Raw genomic sequence first — 22,509 nt, 5'->3', positions numbered from 1 at the left:
AAATAATCTGCTTGCCCATTTTTTTGTGTGGGTTGGATAGTAAGTAGCACCCATCATGCCCTACCCCCCAACCCATTTTGGTGTCCCTAGTAGTTACCCATGGGGAACAATAGGGTGTTTCGAGTTTACCCATTGTTCCCTATGGCCAGAACACTTGAAATGTTTCAAGTTTTATTCCATCGAAACAACCAGGTCAACCGCTGTTTCGACAATACATTTCGGCCATGCACGTTTTGTTTAGAGCGTGCAATAAAATGCAAAATCTGTTTTGTGCACATCCCTACAGTGTAGTTTGGCACTCAATGGCTGTGGCACTTGAATGGTTATAGATATTTCTTCAAGGGAGAATTCACTTGCAGGGGGAGGTTTCCAACCAGTGCCTGAGAAATGAATGTACAGAAAATAGCAATTTGATTGTCCAGGACAGAGAGAGGGAAAAGATGAAATGAGATTTTCTAGCCAGAATTAGCTGAAACAAGGTGGTGGTGGAGGGAGTGTCCAAGTTGTTCCCTGGGAAATCTTCTGTCTGCAGTAGGAATGCCTTATTGCCTCCACCTCTATTCTATATGTGGAAATTAACCAAATATTGCAAAGATACTAAAAGTCTCTAGTGCTCTCTCATTCAAAGGAAACTAAGGCTGCAATCCTACACATGCAGCAAGTATGCTCCATTGAACACAGTGAAACTTATGTCTGATTATAAACATGCAGAGGGTTCCACTGCCTACCTGGTAATGTAGAACACCTAGAACTCCTCGCCACTAGGGAAATGGGAAGCATGTAACAATGCTAATAATACTTCCCAGGGTAGCTGTAAAAGCTCCAGGTATAATATATGCAATATACTCTGAACACACTGAAATGTAAATGATAGGATTTTGTTTTATTTTTATTTTGTTTTGTTATTAAAGTGTTATTGGGTTTTTTAAAAATACAGTCAAGCTACACTTATAACTTAAACCAATTATAATGCTAGACTGGGCTTCAGCCTTCCCTTCTCCCTTCTCCACAGCAAGCAATTATAAGTATTATTATTATGACATTATCCCTGACCTACCAAAACTTAGACACATTAATGACGATGATTCTGATGATGAGGACAACGACGATGATGATAATGATGATGATGATGTCGTTGAGGCTATTGCTGTAGTGGTTGGGATGGAATAGAAGAACTGGCGTAGGCAGAGCAGCTGGCCGTTACAGGGGAAGGGAAACTTGTAATTTAGTAACTGTTTCCACTTCCAGCTGCTCTGTCAACTCTCAGGCCTTCGGGAGCAGCTCCTATTTCCTAATTCCCACAGAGCCTGGCCTTGCTCCTCTGCAATGCCAGGTCAGTTCAGAATAAGACCGAAATGGTCCACGATTTGATCGTGGATGAGGGAGCTGACCTGGCACGTATAACTGAGATGAGTGGTCCAGTGTGGGTTCAGCTTCTCCCTCCATATTATTCTGTTGTGGAGCAGGGCGGGGGTGGGGGGTGGAGTGGCTGTGGTCCATAAGAATACAGTTTCTCTTACCAGGGCCCCTGTGGGGCAGCTGACTTATATCGAGTGTGTATTTTTTAAGCTGGCAGCTAAGGGACAGACTTGGGATTCTGTTGGTGTACCGATCACCCAGCTGCCCTACTGACTCCCTAACTGAGCTGTCTGAGCTGACCGCGGAGTTGGTGTTGGCTTTTGGTGTTGGCTTTTGGTCCTGGGAGACTTCAATATCCACTTTGGGGCTGGCTTGTCTGGTGCAGCTCAGGAGTTCATAGTGGCAATGACAACTATGGGCCTATCCCAACTAGTTTCTGAACCAACTCATATTGCCAGCCACACACTCGATTTGGTCTTCTGTTCGGATCAGTGGGGTGTTCCGTGGGTGGGGGATCTGGTGGTTCCTCCATTGTCATGGACGGACCACTACCTGGTTAAGGTTGGTATCATGGCCACAATCCACTCCTGCAGGGGTGATGGACCAATTAGGATGGTCCGCCCCAAAAGGCTGCTGGACCCAGTAGGCTTCCAAAAGGCCTTGGAGGGTTTCGAAGTTGGTGCTGCAGGTGATTCTGTAGATGCCCTGGTGGGAACTTGGAATAAGGAACTTGCCAGAGCAGTAGACATGATTGCTCCTAAGCATCCCTCCAGACACACTTCAAAATCAGCTCCCTGGTATAATGAGGAGTTGCGAGGGTTGAAGCGACCGGAGCGCAGGTGGAGGAGAACTCAGCTCGAATTTGACAGGATGCAGCATGTGAACCACTTGAGGGCTTACGTGGAAGCAGTGCGTACAGCAACGGCTCTCATTGCGTCCGCAGGTTCACGTTTGGTGGAGTTATCCTGGGTAGTGAGGAGTCTAATTTCTACTCCTTTTTCTAATCAGCTCCCGGAGGTGCTCTGCTGTGATGCTCTCAGTGGATTCTTTGCAGATAAAATCTCCTGTATTCAGGCCGACTTGGATTACACTTTTTCTGCAGGGTCTATGGAGGAGGTGTCCAGCAAGCTTTCTTGCAGTGTTAGGTTGAATCAGTTTCAACCTGTGATTCCTGAGGATGTGAACAAGCTGCTTGGAGCAGTGCGGTCCACCACTTGTTCTCTGGACCCTTGCCCAACTTGGCTGCTTCAATCTAGCAGGGAGATTATTCGAGGAGGCCAGGTGAATATCATAAATGCATTGCTGAGGGAGGGTAAGGTGCCTCCATGCTTGAAGGAGGCAACAATTAGACCTTTTCTTAAGAAGCCTTCCCTGGATCCCTTGGATAGTTATAGGCCAATCTCTAATCTCCCATGGTTGGGTAAGGTGATCGAGAGGGTGGTGGCTGACCAGCTCCAGGCGGTTTGGGAGGAAACCGATTATCTAGACCCATTTCAAACTGGCTTTAGAGCGGACTATGGGGTTGAGTCTGCCTTGGTCGGCCTGATGGATGACCTTTACTGGGGAATTGACAGAGGGAGTGTGACTCTGTTGGTTCTCTTGGATCTCTTGGCGGTGTTCGATACCATCGACCATTGTATCCTTCTGGGTCGCCTAGGGGAGTTGGGGATAGGAGGCACTGCTTTGCAGTGGTTCCGCTCCTATCTCTCAGGCAGATCCCAGATGGTAGAGCTTGGTAATAGTTGCTCTTCTAAACGAGAGCTGTTATATGGAGTCCCTCAGGGCTCCATTCTGTCACCAATGCTTTTCAATTTCTACATGATACCACTGGGTGAGTTCATCAGGAGATTTGGTGCTGGGTGTTATCAATATGATGATGACACCCAAATCTACTTCTCTCTTTCATCTGCTTCATCAGGAAATGGCGTTCATTCCCTAAATGCCTGCCTACAGGCAATAATGGGCTGGATGAGGGATAACAAATTGAAGCTGAATCCAAGTAAGACAGAGGTGCTCATTGTAGGGGCTCAGAATCTGAGGGATGAATTAGATCTCCCTGTGCTGGATGGGGTTACACTCCTCTGGAAGGAGCAGGTACACAGCTTGGGGGTACTCGTGGATCCAGACCTTACCCTGGAATCTCAGGTGGAGGCTGTGACCAGGAGTGTATTTTATCAGCTTAGGTTGATTCAACAGCTGCGTCCATTCCTTGAGGAGGATGACCTCAGAACAGTGGTGCACCAGCTGGTAACCTCCAGGCTTGACTACTGTAATGCGCTCTACGTGGGGCTGCCTTTGTACATAGTTTGGAAACTTCAGTTAGTTCAAAATGCGGCAGCCAGGCTGGTCTCTGGGACAACTCAGAGAGACCATATTATGCCTGTTTTGAAACAGCTACACTGGCTGCCGATACGTTTCCGGGCAAAATACAAAGTGCTGGTTACTACCTTTAAAGCCTTGAACAGCTTAGCTCCAGACTACCTTAGAGAGCACCTTCTTCGGTCTGATCCCCACTGCACACTAAGATCATCTGAGGAGGTCTGGCTCCAGTTGCCACCAGCTTGTCTGGTGGCAACCCAGAGGCAGGCCTTCTCTGTAGCTGCTCCTTTGTGGAATGCGCCCCCTGCAGAAATTCGTAATTTGAATTCTTTATTGGCATTTAGGAGAACCCTAAAGACCTACCTGTTCAGCCTGGCCTTCCAGGGTTTTTAAATTGTTTTAAAGGGTTTTTAATGTATCAGGTTTTTATAAAATTTGGAATTGTTTTAATTTTTAGCAGCTTTATTGTATTTTAAAATTTTTATTCCTGATCATTGATTGATTTTAATTGTTTTATGTTATTTGTGAACCACCCTGAGTTATTCTGTAAGGGTCTAGAAATCAAACAAACAAATAATAAATAATTAAATAAATAACTGTTATTGTTTGTTATTGTTAGTGTTGTATTATTAATGTGTCTAAGTTGTATAGATTAATAATAATTATTATTAATTATTATTAATACATTAATAATAATAATTAATGCACCTAATAAATAATAATAAATAATAATAATTAATAATTCATTATGACAGCAGTAGCAGTCGAGGTAAAAAAAGACAAATAAGAAAATAATAATTCACTTTAAATTAGTTGGTTTGTTACTCAGTTTGGATTCTTTTAAGTTAACCATAAGTATTGGGTTTTAAACAAAGAAGCTCCCCCAACACACACACACACACACACACACACACACACACACACACACACACACACTCTTTAGGTCAAATTATAAGGATATTTTCACTTAATTGTTTTTTAAAGGACAATCTTGGGACTTGCAATAAGCTTTGTGTTGCAATAAAAGAATACAGCTGACAGCCAGCCATGTCGTAAACAGCTTAATGTACAAAATAATGATTACACTCAGGGGTTTTCCCCTGAGTTGGGGGGGGGGGGACCCCTGGCCCAATCAGTGCTCTGCAGCTGGCCCAGGTAATGGGATGGACTTACGGACTTCACTTTCATATCATTAAATGTAATGTGTGTTGAGGGACCAGAATGCTTGGGATAAATTCAGAGTTAAGCTTTATGAGAGGAAGATTAAGGGAAGGTCTCTCTCAGGCTGGAGATAGTCAATGCATCGTGAATTTCAGGGAGTTGGTTTGAAAGAGGGATTACTGCTCGTGGTGTGCACAAACACTCATCCCACTTTTGCCTCTGGCCAAGCAGGTTTGGAAAGTTTTGTACGGTTTGAAAAAACTGCAACACTTGTTGGCAACAGTGGGACAGAAGAAATACGTTTATGCACCAAAGGACAGTAATGGCTCCCTTAAACCACTTCCAATGCCCTTTGTGCTACTATCTGTTTCTAGTGGAGTGGTAGCAATGGTGGGGCAATTGTATGGGTTTTGGTTTTCTGAAGGATATTCCAGGCCTGCCCTTGAATGTTCTGCTTTTAAAAAGCAAGTCTGCTGTCCTACTTACACTTACCTGAAGGCAATCCCCACTGAAAACTGTAGGACTTATTTTCAAGTATACATTTATAGGATTGGCCTGCATGTCTCTCGATTTTATGGAGACATAAAGGCCATGCATACTCATGCAGGCAGTTTGCACAGTTATAATTAGAATAGGACACACATGCACACTCTCATGTTGTGATCATGTGCGAAGGAAGCAGCAAGGTTGGGGAGGAGGAAGTGATTGTCTGGGAGAGAGGAGGCCACTGTCCTACCCAGCTCTCCTACCCAGCACTTTGCTGAGGTAGGAGGAATCACTGTCTGACCCAGTTTCTCTCTCCCAGGCGATCACTTTCTCCCCCTCCGACTTTGCTGTTTTCCTCGTGCATGATGACAAAACACACACATGCACAGCTCCTGAACTAGGGTAGGACACTTGTCCTACACTAATTATAACTGTGTGTACTGCCTTACTGAGATATTAGGGAATGCTCTCAGAATTCTACCCAGTTCCTTTCCGGATTCCACAGTTAATAATTTTAAACATATTAGACTAGCTGACAGTATTTATGTACTGTCTATTCTGCAATAATTCTCAAACCATTATTATTTTACACAGCCAGACAGGTGTTATTGACTGGTTTGTTTTAATCCAGACATCGAGTCCTTCCCAAGGACCTGGGATGCCAGAATTTTATTGTCAATATTGTTGCTGTTATAGATATCGTCGCAGAATATAGGCTGCTCCCAGTAAAGCTGCTTTTTGTAATTGGCTGATGGTGATTTCTGTGGCCCCTATGGTGTTGAGGTGCTCTTCAAGGTCTTTTGGAACTGCACCCAGGGCGCCAATTACCACTGGGATTATTTGGGTCTTTTTCTGCCACAGCCTTTCAATTTCAATTTGTAGATCTTTGTATTTGGTGATTTTTTCTATTTCTTTTTCTTCTATTCTGCTATCCCCTGGGATTGCTTTGTCGATTATTTTGACTTGTTTTTCTTTCTTCTCAACTACAGTTATATCTGGTGTATTTTGTGACAGATGTTTGTCTGTTTGTAGTCGGAAGTCCCATAATATTTTTATATCTTCATTTTCTTCAACTTTTTCAATTTTATGGTCCCACCAATTCTTGGCTACAGGTAGCTTGTATTTTTTGCAGATGTTCCAGTGTATCATCCCTGCTACTTTATCATGCCTTTGTTTGTAGTCAGTCTGTGCGATCTTTTTACAACAGCTGATTAGGTGGTCCACGGTTTCATCTGCTTCTTTACAAAGGCGGCACTTGCTGTTTGTGGTTGATTTTTTGACTTTTGCTCTTATTGCATTTGTTCTTAGTGCCTGTTCTTGTGCAGCCAGTATTAAACCCTCTGTTTCTTTCTTCAAGTTGCCATTCTTAAGCCATTGCCAGGTCTTGGTGATGTCTGATTTTCCACTTATATTGTGCAAATATTGACCATGCAGTGGCTTATTTTTCCATTATTATTATTATTATTATTTCGATTTCTATACCGCCCTTCCAAAAATAGCTCAAGGCGGTTTACAAAGAGAAACAATAAATAAATAAGATGGCTCCCTGTCCCCAAAGGGCTCACATTCTAAAAAGAAACATGAGATAGACACCAGCAACAGTCACTGGAAGTATTGTGCTGGGGGTGGATAGGGCCAGTTACTCTCCCCCTGCTAAATAAAGAGAATCACCACGGTAAAAGGTGCCTCTTTGCCCAGTTAGCAGGGGTTTAATGACTTGCATGGCTGGTAAAATTAACACCAAAAGTAGTTCCTTTTCCTCCTCAAAAATCCTCTTCAAGAACACCTTCTTCAGAGCTGCCATTTCATCTGTCCCTGCCCTCAGACTCTCCTTTACCCTATCTCAATCACTCTATTCATTCTAGAATTAACAGAGGCTCCAAGCCTGCTCAACATTGGCCCCCCAGCTGTTATTGGACTACAACTTTCATAACCCCCACCACAGTAGCTAATGGCCAGGGATAATGGGAGTTGTAGGCCAGCATCTGCAGGAGGGCCGACATTGAGCAGCCCTGCTCTATCACATCATTATCCCTGGTTTGGAATACTTTTAAAGCATTTTTATGGGGCTGGATCATTGCTTATTTTTCAAATTTAAAAGGCAGTAAAGGGCTCAGATGGTATCTCTTGAGAAGCAAGTTAAGTATTTATTAACCTTATGTGCATTACACCCTTCTCCTGAGTCATATAGAACATTATATATGGCTAAATATGAACTTAATAAGCTATACTCCTTAGAAACTGAATTTTTGTCGAATTGCAATAATAATAATAATAATAATAATAATAATAATAATAATAATAATTCAATTTCTATACCGCCCTTCCAAAAATGGCTAAGGGCGGTTTACAAGGAGAAATAACAAACAAATAAGATGGCTCCCTGTCCCCAAAGGGCTCACATTCTAACAAGAAACATAAGACACACACCAGCAACAGTCACTGGAAGTACTGTGCTGGGGTGGATAGGGCCAGTTACTCTCCTCCTGCTAAATAAAGAGAATCACCACGGTAAAAGGTGCCTCTTTGCCCAGTTAGCAGGGGTAAGTTTGCACTAGGCAACGACATTGGGGAAGTGGAGGGGATCTAGTAACTTTTGGCTTCTAGAGTGAAGCAGATTAAACAGTGTAACATTATGGGACTATTCTCACACACAGGCAAAACAGAGCTAAGGAAGTCCAGCCTGGTTTTTCCAGCGCAAGAGGCCCAGGGCTCCCGGCAGCGGTGCGGCAGCAAACCTGCCTCTGAAGCCCACCTTCAAAATTAGGTTAAGGGAGCAAGCACTCCCTTAGTCTCATTTTTTCCAATTGTCTGCCAGCCCTGACTGCTTGCAGCTGGAGCTCGGAGACTGCAGGGTTCCCTGCCAGCCCCAGGAGATCCCAGTGGTGCATTATGGAAGTTCCTGTAATGGTGCAGTGCATTATACTTGCGTGGTGCATTATGGGAGTTCTGAAGGCCTCCCAACTCGCAAACCTCCCTGCTGCTGGCAGCGGATAGTCTGGGTGCGCAATCTGCACACCCAGCAAAGAGGAATGGATTGTCTGTGGGAGAGGTAAACTTTTAAAGGCTTCCTCCCCTTGCCCCTTGGAGCCCTTTCTCATGATCGTGAGAAAGGGCTCTGTAATGTCTATCTGTGATACCCAAGGGAGTGTCTACACAGATCCTGAATTTAGAAATCAGCAGGTTTTTTTAGTTTTATTCTAAGCTGGATAGTGGTAGTATATCTAATACTGATGCAAACATAGATAGTTTCCTGCAAGAAGTGCATCTTCCACATTTAACACAAGAGCAGATCAATCTTTTAGCTCCACCTCTTTCTCTACAGGAAATAATGTCTACAGTTAAATTGATGAAATCTGGAAGGTCCCCTGGGGCCTGGGGTGAAGACTGTGCTCCTTCCCATTATTCATCCAGTTCAGAGCGGGTTTGTATCTGGGCAACATGGTTCAGATAATATTAGATTGTTGATTGATGTATTAGCTTTATCCTCGGAGCAGCAAGACCTAGCCGCTATAATTTCTTTAGATGTGGAGAAGGCATTTGACATGGTCCATCTGGGATTCTTGAAGCATGTTTTGATTAAATTTAGATTTCCCCCAAGTTTTTTTTTACTTCGGTTACTATGCTATACACGGACGGCTCCATATTCACAAGTCATCACCAATGGGCTATTAGCTTAGATTCAAATTAGATTCAACTTAGATTCAAACTCCACAATTGTTACAGAGTCTGATGCTGAGGTGTCCAGTAGCTCTTATGTGATGACCCTGGATCAGTTTCAGTTTGTGACTTCTAAGGATGTGGACAAGTTGCTTGGAATAGTGTGGCCTACTACCTGCCCTCTTGATCCTTGCCCGACATGGCTTATACTATCTGACAGGGAGACTATTGTAGAGGGCGGCCTAATGGTTTGTAGGGGTGTGCACGGAACCGCGGAGCTGCAGTCCGGCACTGGGGTGGGGGGTTCCATTAAAGGCGGGGGGGGCTTTACTTACCCCTCCCGCGCTTTCCAGCTTGGCACCGTAATTACTGAAAAAATCCCGGCGGCAGGATCCCTCGCCGCCCGCTTCATTCAATGACATGGCTGGCTCCTCCGTGGTTAAAAAATCGCCCCCTTGAGGACCCTGCTGCTGCCGCCGCCCCCTTGAAGCCCCCCTGCCACCCCCTTAAATCTCGCCCTGGACCCGACCTCAAGTTAGCTAGAAACGGGCGGGCGGCGGGGGATGTCCTCCCGCCCCCTTCCCTGCCGTCTGCAAAAGTCTTGAGGAAGCCTTCTGCGCGCGCGCGCAGAAGGCTTCCTAAAGACTTTTGCAGATGGCAGAGAAGGGGGCGGGAGGGCATCATGCGCAGAAGGCTTCCTAAAGACTTTTGCAGACGGCAGGGAAGGGGGCGGGAGGGCATCACGCGCAGAAGGCTTCCTAAAGACTTTTGCAGACGGCAGGGAAGGGGGCGGGAGGACAACCCCCGCCACCCGCACGTTTCTAGCTAACTTGAGGTCAGGTCTGGGGCGAGATTTAAGGGGGCGGCAAGGGGGCTTCAAGGGGGCTGCGGCAGCAGCAGGGTCTTCAAGGGGGCGATTTTTTAACCATGGAGAAGCCAGCCATGTCATTGAATGAAGCAGGCAGCGAGGGATCCTGCCGCCGGGATTTTTTCAGTAATTACGGTGCCAAACTGGAAAGCGCGGGAGGGGTAAGTAAAGCCTCCCCCACCCTTAATGGAACCCCCCACCCTACCCTCCCGAACCCCGAACCGTCCTGTGTCCGGACCGGTCTGGAGGCCTTTAGAATGGCCTCCGAACCGGTCCGTGCACATTCCTAATGATTTGCCTTGTATAATATAGAGATTCTACATGCTTCTCTGAGGGAGGGGCAGGTAAGGAGGCAATCTTAAGGAGGCAATCATTGCACTGCTTCTGAAAAAGCCTGCCTTGGATCCCTCAGAGTTAAACAATTACAGGCCTCTCTCCAACCTTCCATGGTTGGGCAAGGTGATTGAGAAGGTGGTGGCCTCCCAGCTCCAGGCAGTCTTGGAGGAAACTGATTATCTAGACCCATTTCAGACTGGCTTTCAGGCGGGCTATGGGGTGGAGACTGCCTTGGTCGGCCTGATGGATGATCTCCAATTGGGAACTGACGGAGGAAGTGTGACTCTGTTGATCCTTTTGGATCTCTCGGCAGCTTTCAATACTATTGGCCATAGTATCCTTCTGGAACATCTGAGGGGATTGTGGGTGGGAGGCACTGCTTTGCTGTGGTTCCGCTCCTACCTCATGGGCAGATTCCAGATGGTGTCTCTTGGAGACTGCTGTTCTTCAAAATCTGAACGTTGGTATGGTGTCCTTCAGGGCTCCATATTGTCTCCGATGTTGTTTAACATCTACATGAAACTGCTGGGAAAGATAATTGGGGATTTGGTGCAGGGTGTTATCAGTATGCTGATGACACCCAAATCTATTTCTCCATGTCAACATCATCAGGAGAAGGCATAACCTCCCTAAATGCCTGCCTGGAGGCAGTGATGGGCTGGATGAGGGATAACAAACTGAGGCTGAATCCAGATGAGACGGACATACTAATTGTGCGGGGTTGAAACTCAGGAGACAATTTTAACCTGCCGTTTCTGGATGGGGTCACTCTCCCCCAGAAGGAACAGGTACGCAGTCTGGGGTTGCTTTTGGATCCAAGCCTCTTCCTGGTGTTCCAAGTTGAGGGCGGTGGCCAGAGGTGCTTTTTATCTGCTTCAGCTGATAAAACCTCAGAACAGTGGTACATCTGCTGATAACCTCTAGGCTGGATTACTGCAACCTGGATTACTCTATGTGGGGCTGCCTTCGTACGTAGTCCAGAAACTGCAGTTGGTTCAGAACGCGGCAGCCAGGTTGGTCTCTGGGTCATCTAGGAGAGACCATATTACTCCTGTGTTGAAGGAATTGCACTGGCTACTGATATGTTTACGGGCAAAATACAAGGTGCTGGTCATTACCATAAAGCCCTAAACAGCTTAGGCCCTGAGTATTTAAGAGAACGTCTTCTTCACCATGAGCCCCACTGGCTGCTAAGATCATCTGGAGAGGTTCACCTGCGGCTGTCGCTAACTCGTCTGGCGGCTACTCAGGAACGGGCCTTCTCCATTGCAGCCCCTGGACTTTGGAATGTGCTTGCTTTTGAAATAAGAGCCTCCCCATCTCTGGCAATTTTTAAAAAGGCACTGAAGACACATTTATTCACCCAGGCTTTTAATTAGATTTATAGTTTTAAATAATTTTAATAATGGGTTTTTAATGTTTTTAATCTTTTAAATGCTGTTTACTTTTTAAATCAAACATTGATTTAATGTTTTAAATGGTTTTAATTGTAAACTGCCCAGAGACACAAGTTTTGGGAGGTATAGAAATATTTTAAATAAATAAAAATAATAAATAAATGTTGTCCTCTTCAATTAGGCTAGAATGGGGCATACATCAGGAACAGTGTTTCCTCAAACAGGGATCCCCAGACGTTGTTGACTACAACTCCCATAATCCCAAAGCAAAAGCTATTGAAGCTGAGGATCCTGGGAGTTGTAGTCAACAACATCTGGGAATCCCTGTTAGAGGGAACATTGGTCAGGAATGTCCCATTTTTTTCAATATGGTGTTAGGACCCCTGGCTTGTGCTATTAGAGTCTCGGACATATAAAGAGTATTACACTAGGTGGGATTGAGCACAAGTTGATTTTATATGAGGATGGCATTTTATGTTTGATTGATAAACCAGGAGTCTCAATTCCTAATCTTATTTCTTTATTTCAGAAGTTTAGTAATTTATCCAGTTACTCCATAAATTGGGGCAAATTGGATTTGAAGTATTTACGTTCTACAGATTATCCTGAGTGTAGGGTTTGTGGTTTCCAGTTCCAGAGTCTTTTGTCTTTTTAGGTATAGTAATTTATAGAAAACCCTCTCAATTAGTAAATTTAATTTTTTTCACATTTTTGGTTCAAATGAAATATGACTTAGATCAGTGGGCTATGATTCCATTGAGTATCTGGGGCAAAATAAATGTGGTTAAGATGACTCTAATGCCAAGGCTCATATATATTTTAAGAGGTCTTCCAATTCTTATACTTTCACTATATTTTAAGCTATAAATTATCCAATTACTTTGTATGGCAAGAACATCTGCCCGAATTTTCAATTTGTAAACTTCAACGACCTATTGAAGAAGGCGGATTAAAATTTCCACATTTTCAGGCTTATCATTGGGCATTTATTGAGCTCAGAGGCGGATTACTGCCCCTGGTGGTGCAGTGGTAAAACTGCTGCCCTGTAACCAGAAGGTTACAAGTTCGATCCTGACCAGGGGCTCAAGGTTGACTCAGCCTTCCATCCTTCCGAGGTCGGTAAAATGAGTACCCAGAATGTTGGGGGCAATATGCCAAATCATTGTAAACTGCTTAGAGAGCTCTGGCTATAAAGCGGTATATAAATGTAAGTGCTATTGCTATTGCTATTGCTAAAAAAAACCAGTGGTCACTATGCAACATTGCAGCTGAGAGCTGATCCTGCCAGGGTCCTAGCTCCAACACTCCTTCTCATTGGTTCGTGCTGCTGCCTATAAGTCCCAACTTCTCTCTCAAGGTTTTGAAACAATCCCTGGGCAACGGCTTAGTTAGCATATCTGCTACCATTTGTATTCAACAATACATCAGTTTTACAAGTCAATTTTACAAGAGCCAGCGTGGTGTAGTGGTTAGAGTGCTGGACTAGGACCGGGGAGACTCGAGTTCAAATCTCCATTCAACCATGATACTTGCTAGGTGACTCTGGGCCAGTCACTTCTCTCTCAGCCTAACCTACTTCACAGGGTCGTTGTGAGGAGAAACTTAAGTATGTAGTAAACCGCTCTGGGCTCCTTGGAGGAAGAGCAGGACATAAAATGTACAAATAAATAAATAAATAAATAAATAAATAAATAAATAAATATTTTCCTTATGCATCCCTAACATGTTGATATTTGATTTGAATGTCTTTTGTTCTAAATTTATTTTTCTCCATTTGTGAGATCTGGATGCAGCGTTGATTATCCTCGAACATCTCAGTGGGTTTGGGTTTGTCTGAGTTGAAATCTGACATTAGCTTGTGCAGCCACACCACCTCTTGACATGCTTGAGTGGCAGATACATATTCTGCCTCAGTAGATGAGAGAGCAACTATTGATTGCTTGCAGCTATGCCAACTGACTGCTCCACCACCATAAAGGTATACATAACCACTGGCTGACTTCCAGTCTGTTTGATCCTCAGCCCAGTCTGCATTGATATAACCTACTAATTTGGGCTCATTACTAGCAGGCAACTTTAATTTTAGATGGACTGTCCCTTTTAGGTACCTGCCTAGTCTTTTTACCGCAGTCCAGTCATCTTTGCTTGTTGTGCTTACTTTCCTACTCAAGATTCCCACAGATGCAGCTACAGGGGTGAAGCCACCATTGGGCAAATGGGTTCAAAGTACCTGCCCCCCCAGGGCCACATCTCATGGCCCGACACGCCCCCTGTGTCTGATGTCAGAAGCAGGGGCATGGTCTCCTTCCCAAATGGGGCTGTGCAGCCCCATTTGGGAGGGAGATTGGCCCACGCTGCATTGGCAGCGCAGCAGGGAGAGTCGCTCCAGCCCACACAGCCCAATGTAGCGCAGGCTGATCTTCCTCCCAAATGGGGCCGCACAGCCCCGTTTGGGAAGGAGACCATGACCCTGCATCTGACATCAGATGAGGGGCGTGTCTAATTGGCCCCCTGCATCTGACATCAGACATGGGAGGTGGGGCCAGGGGGTGTGGTGGCGGCCAAACACGAGCCACCGCCAGCCTCCCTTCACCACTGTGCAGCTATATCCCAGCTTGTTTTCATAAAGTAAAAAGGTAAAGTGTGCCATCAAGTCAATTTGGACTCCTGGCACTCACAGAACCCCGGGGTTTTCTTTTGGTAGTATACAGGAGCGGTTTACCATTGCCTCCTCCATCTCAGTATGAGATGATGCTTTTCAGCATGTTCCTGTATCGCTGCTGCCCGATATAGTACCAGAAGGGATTTGAACCGGCAACCTTCTGCTTGTTAGTCAAGCATTTCCCTGCTGCACCATTAGGTGGCTATATCTTGTTATCATAGCTATATATAAAAGATTTCCAATTGCTGTCCTGTACTCACTGTTGTCTGGCAGAAGTTCACTCTCCTCCTTCTGTTTTCAGTAACCTGTTTCCACAGGTGTAAATGTTTCTTTGGCCTCTGTAAGTCCCAAATACTCTAGTAAATCATTTATTTTCTGTTTCTGGTTAAGCAAATAGCTTCCATCCTCTTCTCTCTCTATGTGTATCCCAAGATAGTGTGAAACAGGCCCAATTTCTTTTACTTCTATTTCACTATTCAGGTGCTTTATTATTTCAAGGCTGTCCTCTCTATTTTCATAACAAATTATCAGATCATTAACATATATAAGCATATCAGTCCATCTGTTGTCTTTGAGCCTCGAATACAGGCATGGCTCAGCCTTTCCTTGGGAAAATCCCTCATTGACTAGCAACTGGTTTAATTTGACATTCCAGGCTCTTGCGGCCTGCTTTAGCCCATAAATACTTTTCTGCAGCTTACATAAAAGTTTTTCTTTATCAGGTTCCACAAATCCTGGAGACTGCTCCATATAAATATCTTGTTTGATGTCTCCATGAAGAAATGGAGTTTTCACATCTATGTGATCCACTTGCATTTTCTTTGCTGCTGCAGTACTTTTACAATGGGAGCAAATGTCTCATCATAATCAAAATCCCATATATTTGCACGAATCTCTTTGCCACCAGTCTCGCTTTGTAATGCTGGACATCTCCTTCGGCATTTTGCTTAATTTTAAAAACCCACTTGCACCCCACAGTCTTTCTTCCCTCAGGTAGCTCTGTGAGTGTCCATGTGTTATTTTTATGCAATGATTCAATTTCCTCTTTTGCAGCTTCCTTCCAGTTTTGTGCTTCAATTGCAGGTCAGTTATCAATTTCTTTCCACGTGCTTGGATCTTGAAACTTTATCTCCCTTTGCAATGTAGGAAAGTTTCTTAGGCAGAATTCCTTTATTTTGTCATGCTGAACACCGCACCCTTTGTTTGTCATCAGCATCCTCTTCTGCTGAATCACTGCCAGGTCCACTTACAGTGGATCCTTCCTTTTAGACATATTGCCTTGATTCTTTCTCCAACTGATAATTGGGCTCTAAGTTTGGCAGTTCAGTAGTGGTTGGTTTTCCATCCTTTACATCCTATGAAATATCCAACAAGTATTCCTTCCTCAGATCTACAGTTGAGTTTCATCCTTTTGGCTTTTGGTATATAGGTGTATGCTTTAGACCCAAGCACTCTTATATGACTCAAAGTAGGCTTGTTGCCATGCCAGAACTCATGTGGCGCTGTTCCTGTGGCCTTTGTTGGCAATCTGTTTTGCAGGTAAGTAGCAGTCATCACTGCCGCTCCCAAAAATTTAGTAGCCAAACCAGCATCTACAAGCATGCATCTTGTCATTTCCATAAGAGAACGGTTAGTTCTTTCTGCCACTCTATTTTGTTCCAGAGTATAAGGAACAGTCTTTTGGTGTTCAGTGCCCTCCTCCTTTATGAATCTTATGACATAATTCTCAATGTATTCGTCACCATTGTCAGTGCAGAGGGTCTGTGGCTTTCTCCCAAACTTGTTGTTCACTCTTGCAACATATTCTTTTAGTCTTTCCAGTACTTGTCCCTTTTGTGTAAATCAAAGTCCTCTGGATGGTTAATTACAAATTGTAAGTCTGCATCCTCCTTGACTTCCAAGGCACTGGTCATACTAACAAAGTAATGTGGCAAACTATTCAACAGAAATCCTATCAAAACTGCATCTGGCATTATTATTTGAGCTTGCAGTTGCCTATATATTTTTAACATTTCATTTATGTGCTTGGACAGACTTTCTCCTTCTCTAAGTCTTTTATTGCTCAGTTTTCTTACTAGATACACTTTGGAAACCAGACTTCTTTTTATATAATCCCTTCAGAGGTTCCCACATATCCTTTGCATTTTCTTTGTCTCTTAGATGCACTGATTGGGTCACTCACCACCAAGCAAATCATTTCTGATGCCTTTTCATCAGCTTTGTCCCATTCTTTCTGCTTCTTTCCTGCATCTTCAGGATGCTGGGTGGGCAGAACACTGCCAAGTCCATGACTCTTGAGGAGTATCTCCATCTTGAAAGACCAGAGCTCATACTCATCATCTGGAATCCTATCTCCATTTTCAAAGCTTTTCTCTTTGCTTTGCTTTCTATTTAACTCTCTAGGCTCTTCTCTTTTATTTACTGGCTTCTGGGCCTCATAACCCTTTGTAGGGGAAGAATGACAGTTCAGTCCCCAAATAGCAGAGCAAAACCAGTTTGGTGAGAAAGCAGCAAAGCAAGAGGTCTTGAGACAGTCCTTTAGTATTGAAGAACTACAAGGATTTGTTTAAAGAAAAGGTTACAAACAAATGTGAAAAATCCTGCAGCTTAATTTCAGCTGTAGCTCATGTTTGGAGAGACCAAAAGCAGCCATCTCTGGAGAGACAAAATGGAAACTAACACTGGAAGAACAAAGAGGGGAGGAGTCCAACACTTTTATCCATGATACTAAAAGCCACCCCCCTCAGTGGTCACTATGCAACATTGCAGCGGAGAGCTGATGCTGACAGGGTCCTAGCTCCAACAAGCCTAACCATTGTGTTCAGACGCCCCTTCCTTCTTTGTATCTGGTCACTGTATGCAGTTAGGAACATAGGAAGCTGGCTTAGTCAGACCATTGGTCCATCTAGCTCAGTATTGTCAGCCCTAGACTGACTGACAGCAGCTCTCCAAGGTTTCAGACAGGAGCCTTCCCCAGTCCTACCTTGAGATGCCAGCCAGGGATTGAATATAAGTCCAATCATTCAAATAACTGCATGAATGCATCTTCATTAGGAAATGGATTGTGTGAAGTGCCTTCTATGTGGTTATGGTTTCATATAGGAAGCTTTCTTTCTGGATACATAAAAAACCAGGTGCAAGAGGGAGAGAGCAGTCTGCATTTGCAAGCTGCTAACTCCCTCAGCTACCCATCCATCCACACCATGCATGGAAGCATTTTTACCCAGACCTTTTGCACTGGGTACTGTGTGTCTGCACTCAGATCAGCATATGCACAGCATGTTCCTCTGACAATGCTCTGGATTAGGGCCAGTAACTGATGGAGGAGTGAGACAGCAGCCAGCCACAGAATGCTGGATATTGCTTCAATGTCCCTCTTGCACAGCTCCTACTCATTTCAAGGGGGCTTCCTCAGGAGAACTTCCCAGTGCATTGTGCTCTATATTGTGATCCTTACTAAGGCTGTTCTGAATTTCTCCTTCGGTGAAAGGGGAGTGAAACCCTGTACTGACCAGCAGGGGGTTATGGATACTATTGTAAGGATGCAAGAATACTAATCAACACTCACATCTTTGCTCATGAAGATGGTCAAGGTTATTATTTTCCATTTCCAAGCAGATTTTCATTTCAAGCATAGCAGTGGTTTCCTTCTAATTATTTGCAGCCATGTTTACTTGGAAGTAGCTCCCACTGAATTAAATGGGATTTATTTCCAAGCAAGTGCACATAGGGCCGCATCCTAACACTGGGGTAAGAGGAAGATGTCAGTGGTTTTGCAATGGACTTAGAAGATGTGGTTCCTGCCCACCTGAATAACCCAAGTCCAAAGCCAGTTTTATCAACCAAGTTTGAGTTAATATGAACAACAGGGAGGAGGAAAAGCCACTAGAAATTTAAGGCAATTTCAGCAACCATGATCTGAATCTGAATAACCTGCAGGATCCCCAAAGGAGTGATACAATTTAAATATTCATTTGTGTGTGTGTGAGTGAAATCCCTTCATTTCAGTTTGATTCATAATTGTGGAAAAACAACTATTTAATTTCTGCCCTCCCTCCCTCCCGCTTCCCATTCACTCTCTCCTTTTGAACTTACTCTTTCTTTTGGCAAATGTTATTCATTCTCTCCAGGGGTTAATTCAAGACAAGTCAAGTTTATTCCACTGTACAGCAAGGGTCATAGTGGACAGCTAAATAATTCAGCAAAGCTGCATTAACACCACTGGTTTACAATCAGTGTTAAAACTGAAGTGCAGTAAATACAGAATGTGAAAATATATCTCCCTTAGCTGGTTGCTTGCGTCACTGGCAGACCTATATCTCCTAATGGAACTATGATGAAACAAAACAAAAAGCCCCCAGCAATTTAGAATTATACATTCAAGTGAAAGAAAACCATATCTAAGGAATATGAGGTATGCTCTGGTTAAATGGTAATTTCACACATGCAGCGGGGCACTCTTGAACACAGGAAGCTGCCATACTGAGTCCGTCCAGGCAGGGGTGCAGCTATAATTGAGCAAATGGGTTCAAAGAACCTGGCCCCCCAAGCTCCTGAGGGCCCCCAACTCCACCCTTCCCTATTTTCCCCTATCTTCATTATATCCCTCGTTCTAAGGGGTCGCCAAGGAGGGGGGTGAACACGGGCCCCCTCTCCCCTAGCTACGCCATCCAGGTCAGTATTTTCTATGCTGACTGGCAACAGCTTTCTAGAGTTTCAGGCAGGGAATCTTTCCCAGCCCTACCTGGAGATGCCATGAATTGGAACTGGGACCATCTGCATGCAAAGCAGGTGCTCTATCACTGATCAACATACCTTCGTCACAACTTCACATGTTCCAGAACTGAGTCCTGACACTGAAAAATGGGATTCTGAGCCTGGGTCTTGATAATCTCTGGTTCACATTAAAACCACACAGGTCTCTGTACATGTCTCCTTTAAGTCATCATCTCCATCCTGTTCTGTCTCTCACTCTGCCCCATTTCCTGTCTCATCTCAACATGTAGACAGCAATAGAACAGAACACCCTGTCTGCAATGTCTTCATATTTGTTTTCCTCTTTTCCCTTCCATCCTGCCCCGGTGCCTGAACAGTTAATTATATTTAGCAGCGTGATACGAACATCAGTAGGCAGTAGGTGACCTTATAAATGACTATCATGGTGTTAGTCAAGCTGATGAATGGACGGGGGGGGGGGATGAAGGCAGGGAGGGGAGGGAAAGGGGGGGTGAGGTGGGGAGACAAATTTCCCGTTGCCATGGCACTCCATGCAGGATTTGGTTGCTTGCATCACTGTCAGACCTATATCCCCTAATGGAACTAAAGTGAGACAGAGAGAGGGAGAGACAGACAGTGTTCCTTTCCAATCCCGCTTTCTCTCTCTCTCTCTCTCTCTCTCTCTCTCTCTCTCTCTCTCTCTCTCCCCTTACATGGGATTTCTCCATTTCAAGCATTAGCAAGTGAGGCTGTTGATAGAGTTGTGTGTGTGTGTGTATGAATGTGTGTGTGGATCTGCAGAGATTTAAAAGCCCAGGCGTATAATAGTAGTCGAGGAGGGGAGGGCGGGGGGCAGTGCCAGCAGCTGCTCATATTGTGGTGACGTCTGCTCCCTCACCAGCCAGGGAGGAAAGAAGCAAGAGAGAGAGAGAGAGAAACAGAGAGTGGGGGAGAAAGAGAGAGAGAAAGTCCTGCAAATTCGAAAAGGAGGCAGAGAGCACGTCTGCAGGTGCGCCGATGTTACTGGAGGATGTTCCTCTTGGAGATGGACTGGCTCCTGTGCGGCTTCTCCTGGTTTTCCTCCTCCACCTCCTGAGGTTCTCTAGAGCCCCATCAGATGCATCAGGACTTCCCAAGAGGGCTTCCCCGTGGCTGAAATGATCCCCGCCAGATGACTCTGGCATTTTCTGAGCCTTCTGTTGAGCCATGGAGATCTGTCTGTTGGGACTTCTTCTCTGGTGCTTCCAGCTGGAACTCCTTTGGGCAGCCGGGATCTTCCAGTATCAACGGTCCTCTCCACCCAAGGCCAGGACTCCCAAAGCTAAGGAATGGATGCCTTCCTCTTCATCTTCTTTGGCCTCAGCTTTCACTTGGGTGCCTACCCCTAACTTGGATAAGGCTGATCCTGAGGGGACAGAGGCGGCAGTGGCTTTTCTGTACTCTGGAAATGTGTTGCGCCTCTCGCAAGCCAACTGTACTCGGAGATTTGAGGTAAGGGACGTGGGGAAGGCCTCTGGCCCTCCGCTGGCCTTGCATTCCTACTTGCGTGGTGCTACTGACACCCTGACCCACGCCACCAATTTCCTTAACATGGTCTTCCAGACCAATGACATCCGGGAGTCCAGCGTGAAGGAGGACGTCGAGTGGTACCATGCCTTGGTCAGAAGTGTCATGGAAGGAGATTCTCAAGTTTACCGAGCTGTTCTGACCTTTGACGCTCACCCGGTATCTTCCAAGCCCCAAATGATGCTTCAAGCCACCAAGGAAAACAATGAGATCTTACTTCGGGATCTCTCAGCCTCTGCAGAAAGCCTGAGGAACTTGACTTGGGAAAATGAGTGGTACAACTTCTTTCGGTTCCAGAGAGTTCCGGTACTCTACAAGCGAATCCTCAGCAATGACCTCAAGACTCTGGACACCCCCAAATGGAGCCAGGGGGATAGCTACGTGATGGATACTGGCCACGTCAAGTGGTCACCACCTTTCTTGGAATGTGAAGATGGTAAATTCTTGCCAAATTGGATGGTCACACTTTCTTCTTCCTTCTACGGCCTCAAGCCTGACCTGAATCCAGAATTCAAGTGAGTGAGGAAGGGCTGTTATGAGGGATGAGACTGTGGGTTGTGCTGGTACCAGTTTTGGTGGGACTGGATACGAAGGCCCCTTTACCATTACATTTAGGGGTTTGTTACTAACATTTCTATCCTGGTGAGTAGCCTACCAGGCTGGTGAAGCAGCAGCTTATAAAAATCTTACTAAGATTAAAAATATATATTTGTGCCTGTCTCCAAACATGATTTTATGAATAACAACAACAACAATAATAATTATGAGTGAACATGTGCAAAAAGCTTTCTCTTCAACACTGTGTAACCACCCTACAAATCTGGAAAAATGAGGCAGGAAAGGGTTCAAACCTGAAATAAAGTGTTGCCAGAGTTCATGCTGCCTAGAACAAAGTCAAGCTTTGATCTGGAAGCCCTGAGGTCCCATTCACAGTGGGAGAGTGGTGGGCGGGTGGTGGGCAGGTGGGCTGTTATCAGTCATGATGATAAAATATTCAACACATGCTCTTTTCTTTATTTAGTTTCGCCCCATATTCCAGGGCTGAATATGGTGAGCCCTGACTCAAACTAAGCTCTGGGACCTCTTTCTTTACCCCCTGCTGTTGCAGCACAGTAGAAGCTGGGTATGAACGGGAGAGAAAGTCCTTCCCACATTCTTCCTTGTGCTGCTATATTAGCGCTGCCCCCCTTCATGTGTTGTCCTAGACAGCCACCCATTAATTTGTAACAGCAGAGGTGCTGGCTTCAGCCTTGGGAAACCCACACCATCTCATATGGAAGCCAACATCTGGAAGCCAAAGTGGATTGTGGGTCTTTAATGGTGATTGAAATGCACTCCGCCATGCTCAGAGGCACTCTTACAACCATGCCTCCCCCTGCAACCCAAAGCAGCCACAAAAATTACTAGCCTGGCCTTGCTGACACATGCCTATGTTAGTCACTTGTGGCCTACAAGGGAAGAAAGGGGATTTCACTGTTTGTAAAGCTTCCTAGACCAAGAGAATGGCATATTCCAAGTCTACTCTATTATATCTGTTGTTCCGTTTTCAAGACACTACTGTAAATTTAAATGGTGCTTGAGTCTTTCTGAAACCCATGTCCACAGGCCCAGAGAGTCCCAGGTGTGACAGGAGTTAGTTATGGAGAAGGGAAAAGGCACTCTGCACATGCCCCAATGTACTCTTTTAATATTATTTCACATCCTCTAGAGTCCAGTCTTAAAAAAGAAGTTCCAATGTTGAGACCTCAGTCTTTTCTGTAAACACACAAGCCCTATTCAGGGCACATTTAGTAAACACTTAAGCCCTATTCAGACATTATGTTCTTCAAGAGTACAGATGTCTGTGTACTCAAAAATATTTTTGTGTGAATTACTACCTGCATTCATTTTAGAAGTGAACTTGGGAACGGACCCCACAAATGCATGGTACAGGTAGGAAGTGTAGCGCTGTACCTGAGTTCAACATAATGTGTGAACAA

The 22,509-nt window shown here is 44.8% G+C and overlaps 1 protein-coding gene across 2 annotated transcripts in view; it reads left to right on the top strand.

Moving 5' to 3' along the window:
* The first annotated feature begins 8,271 nt into the window (after positions 1-8,271).
* The window catches only part of GPR179 (G protein-coupled receptor 179), an 80,620-nt gene continuing 66,382 nt past the window's right edge, over positions 8,272-22,509 (top strand). The window contains exons 1-2 of one of the 2 annotated variants that reach the window (XM_053260309.1): positions 8,272-8,377; positions 19,866-21,045. In XM_053260309.1, coding sequence (XP_053116284.1) covers positions 20,171-21,045 — 875 coding nt within the window. In that variant the 5' untranslated portion in view covers positions 8,272-8,377; positions 19,866-20,170. Of the gene's footprint in view, positions 8,378-19,601; positions 21,046-22,509 lie in introns of those variants that run through there. The other variant, XM_053260310.1, reaches the window with a different exon arrangement.

The sequence above is a fragment of the Hemicordylus capensis genome, chromosome 6, assembly GCF_027244095.1.
Source record: "Hemicordylus capensis ecotype Gifberg chromosome 6, rHemCap1.1.pri, whole genome shotgun sequence".
Classification (NCBI taxonomy): domain Eukaryota; kingdom Metazoa; phylum Chordata; class Lepidosauria; order Squamata; family Cordylidae; genus Hemicordylus; species Hemicordylus capensis.
This window is presented reverse-complemented; position numbering and strand designations above follow the sequence as displayed.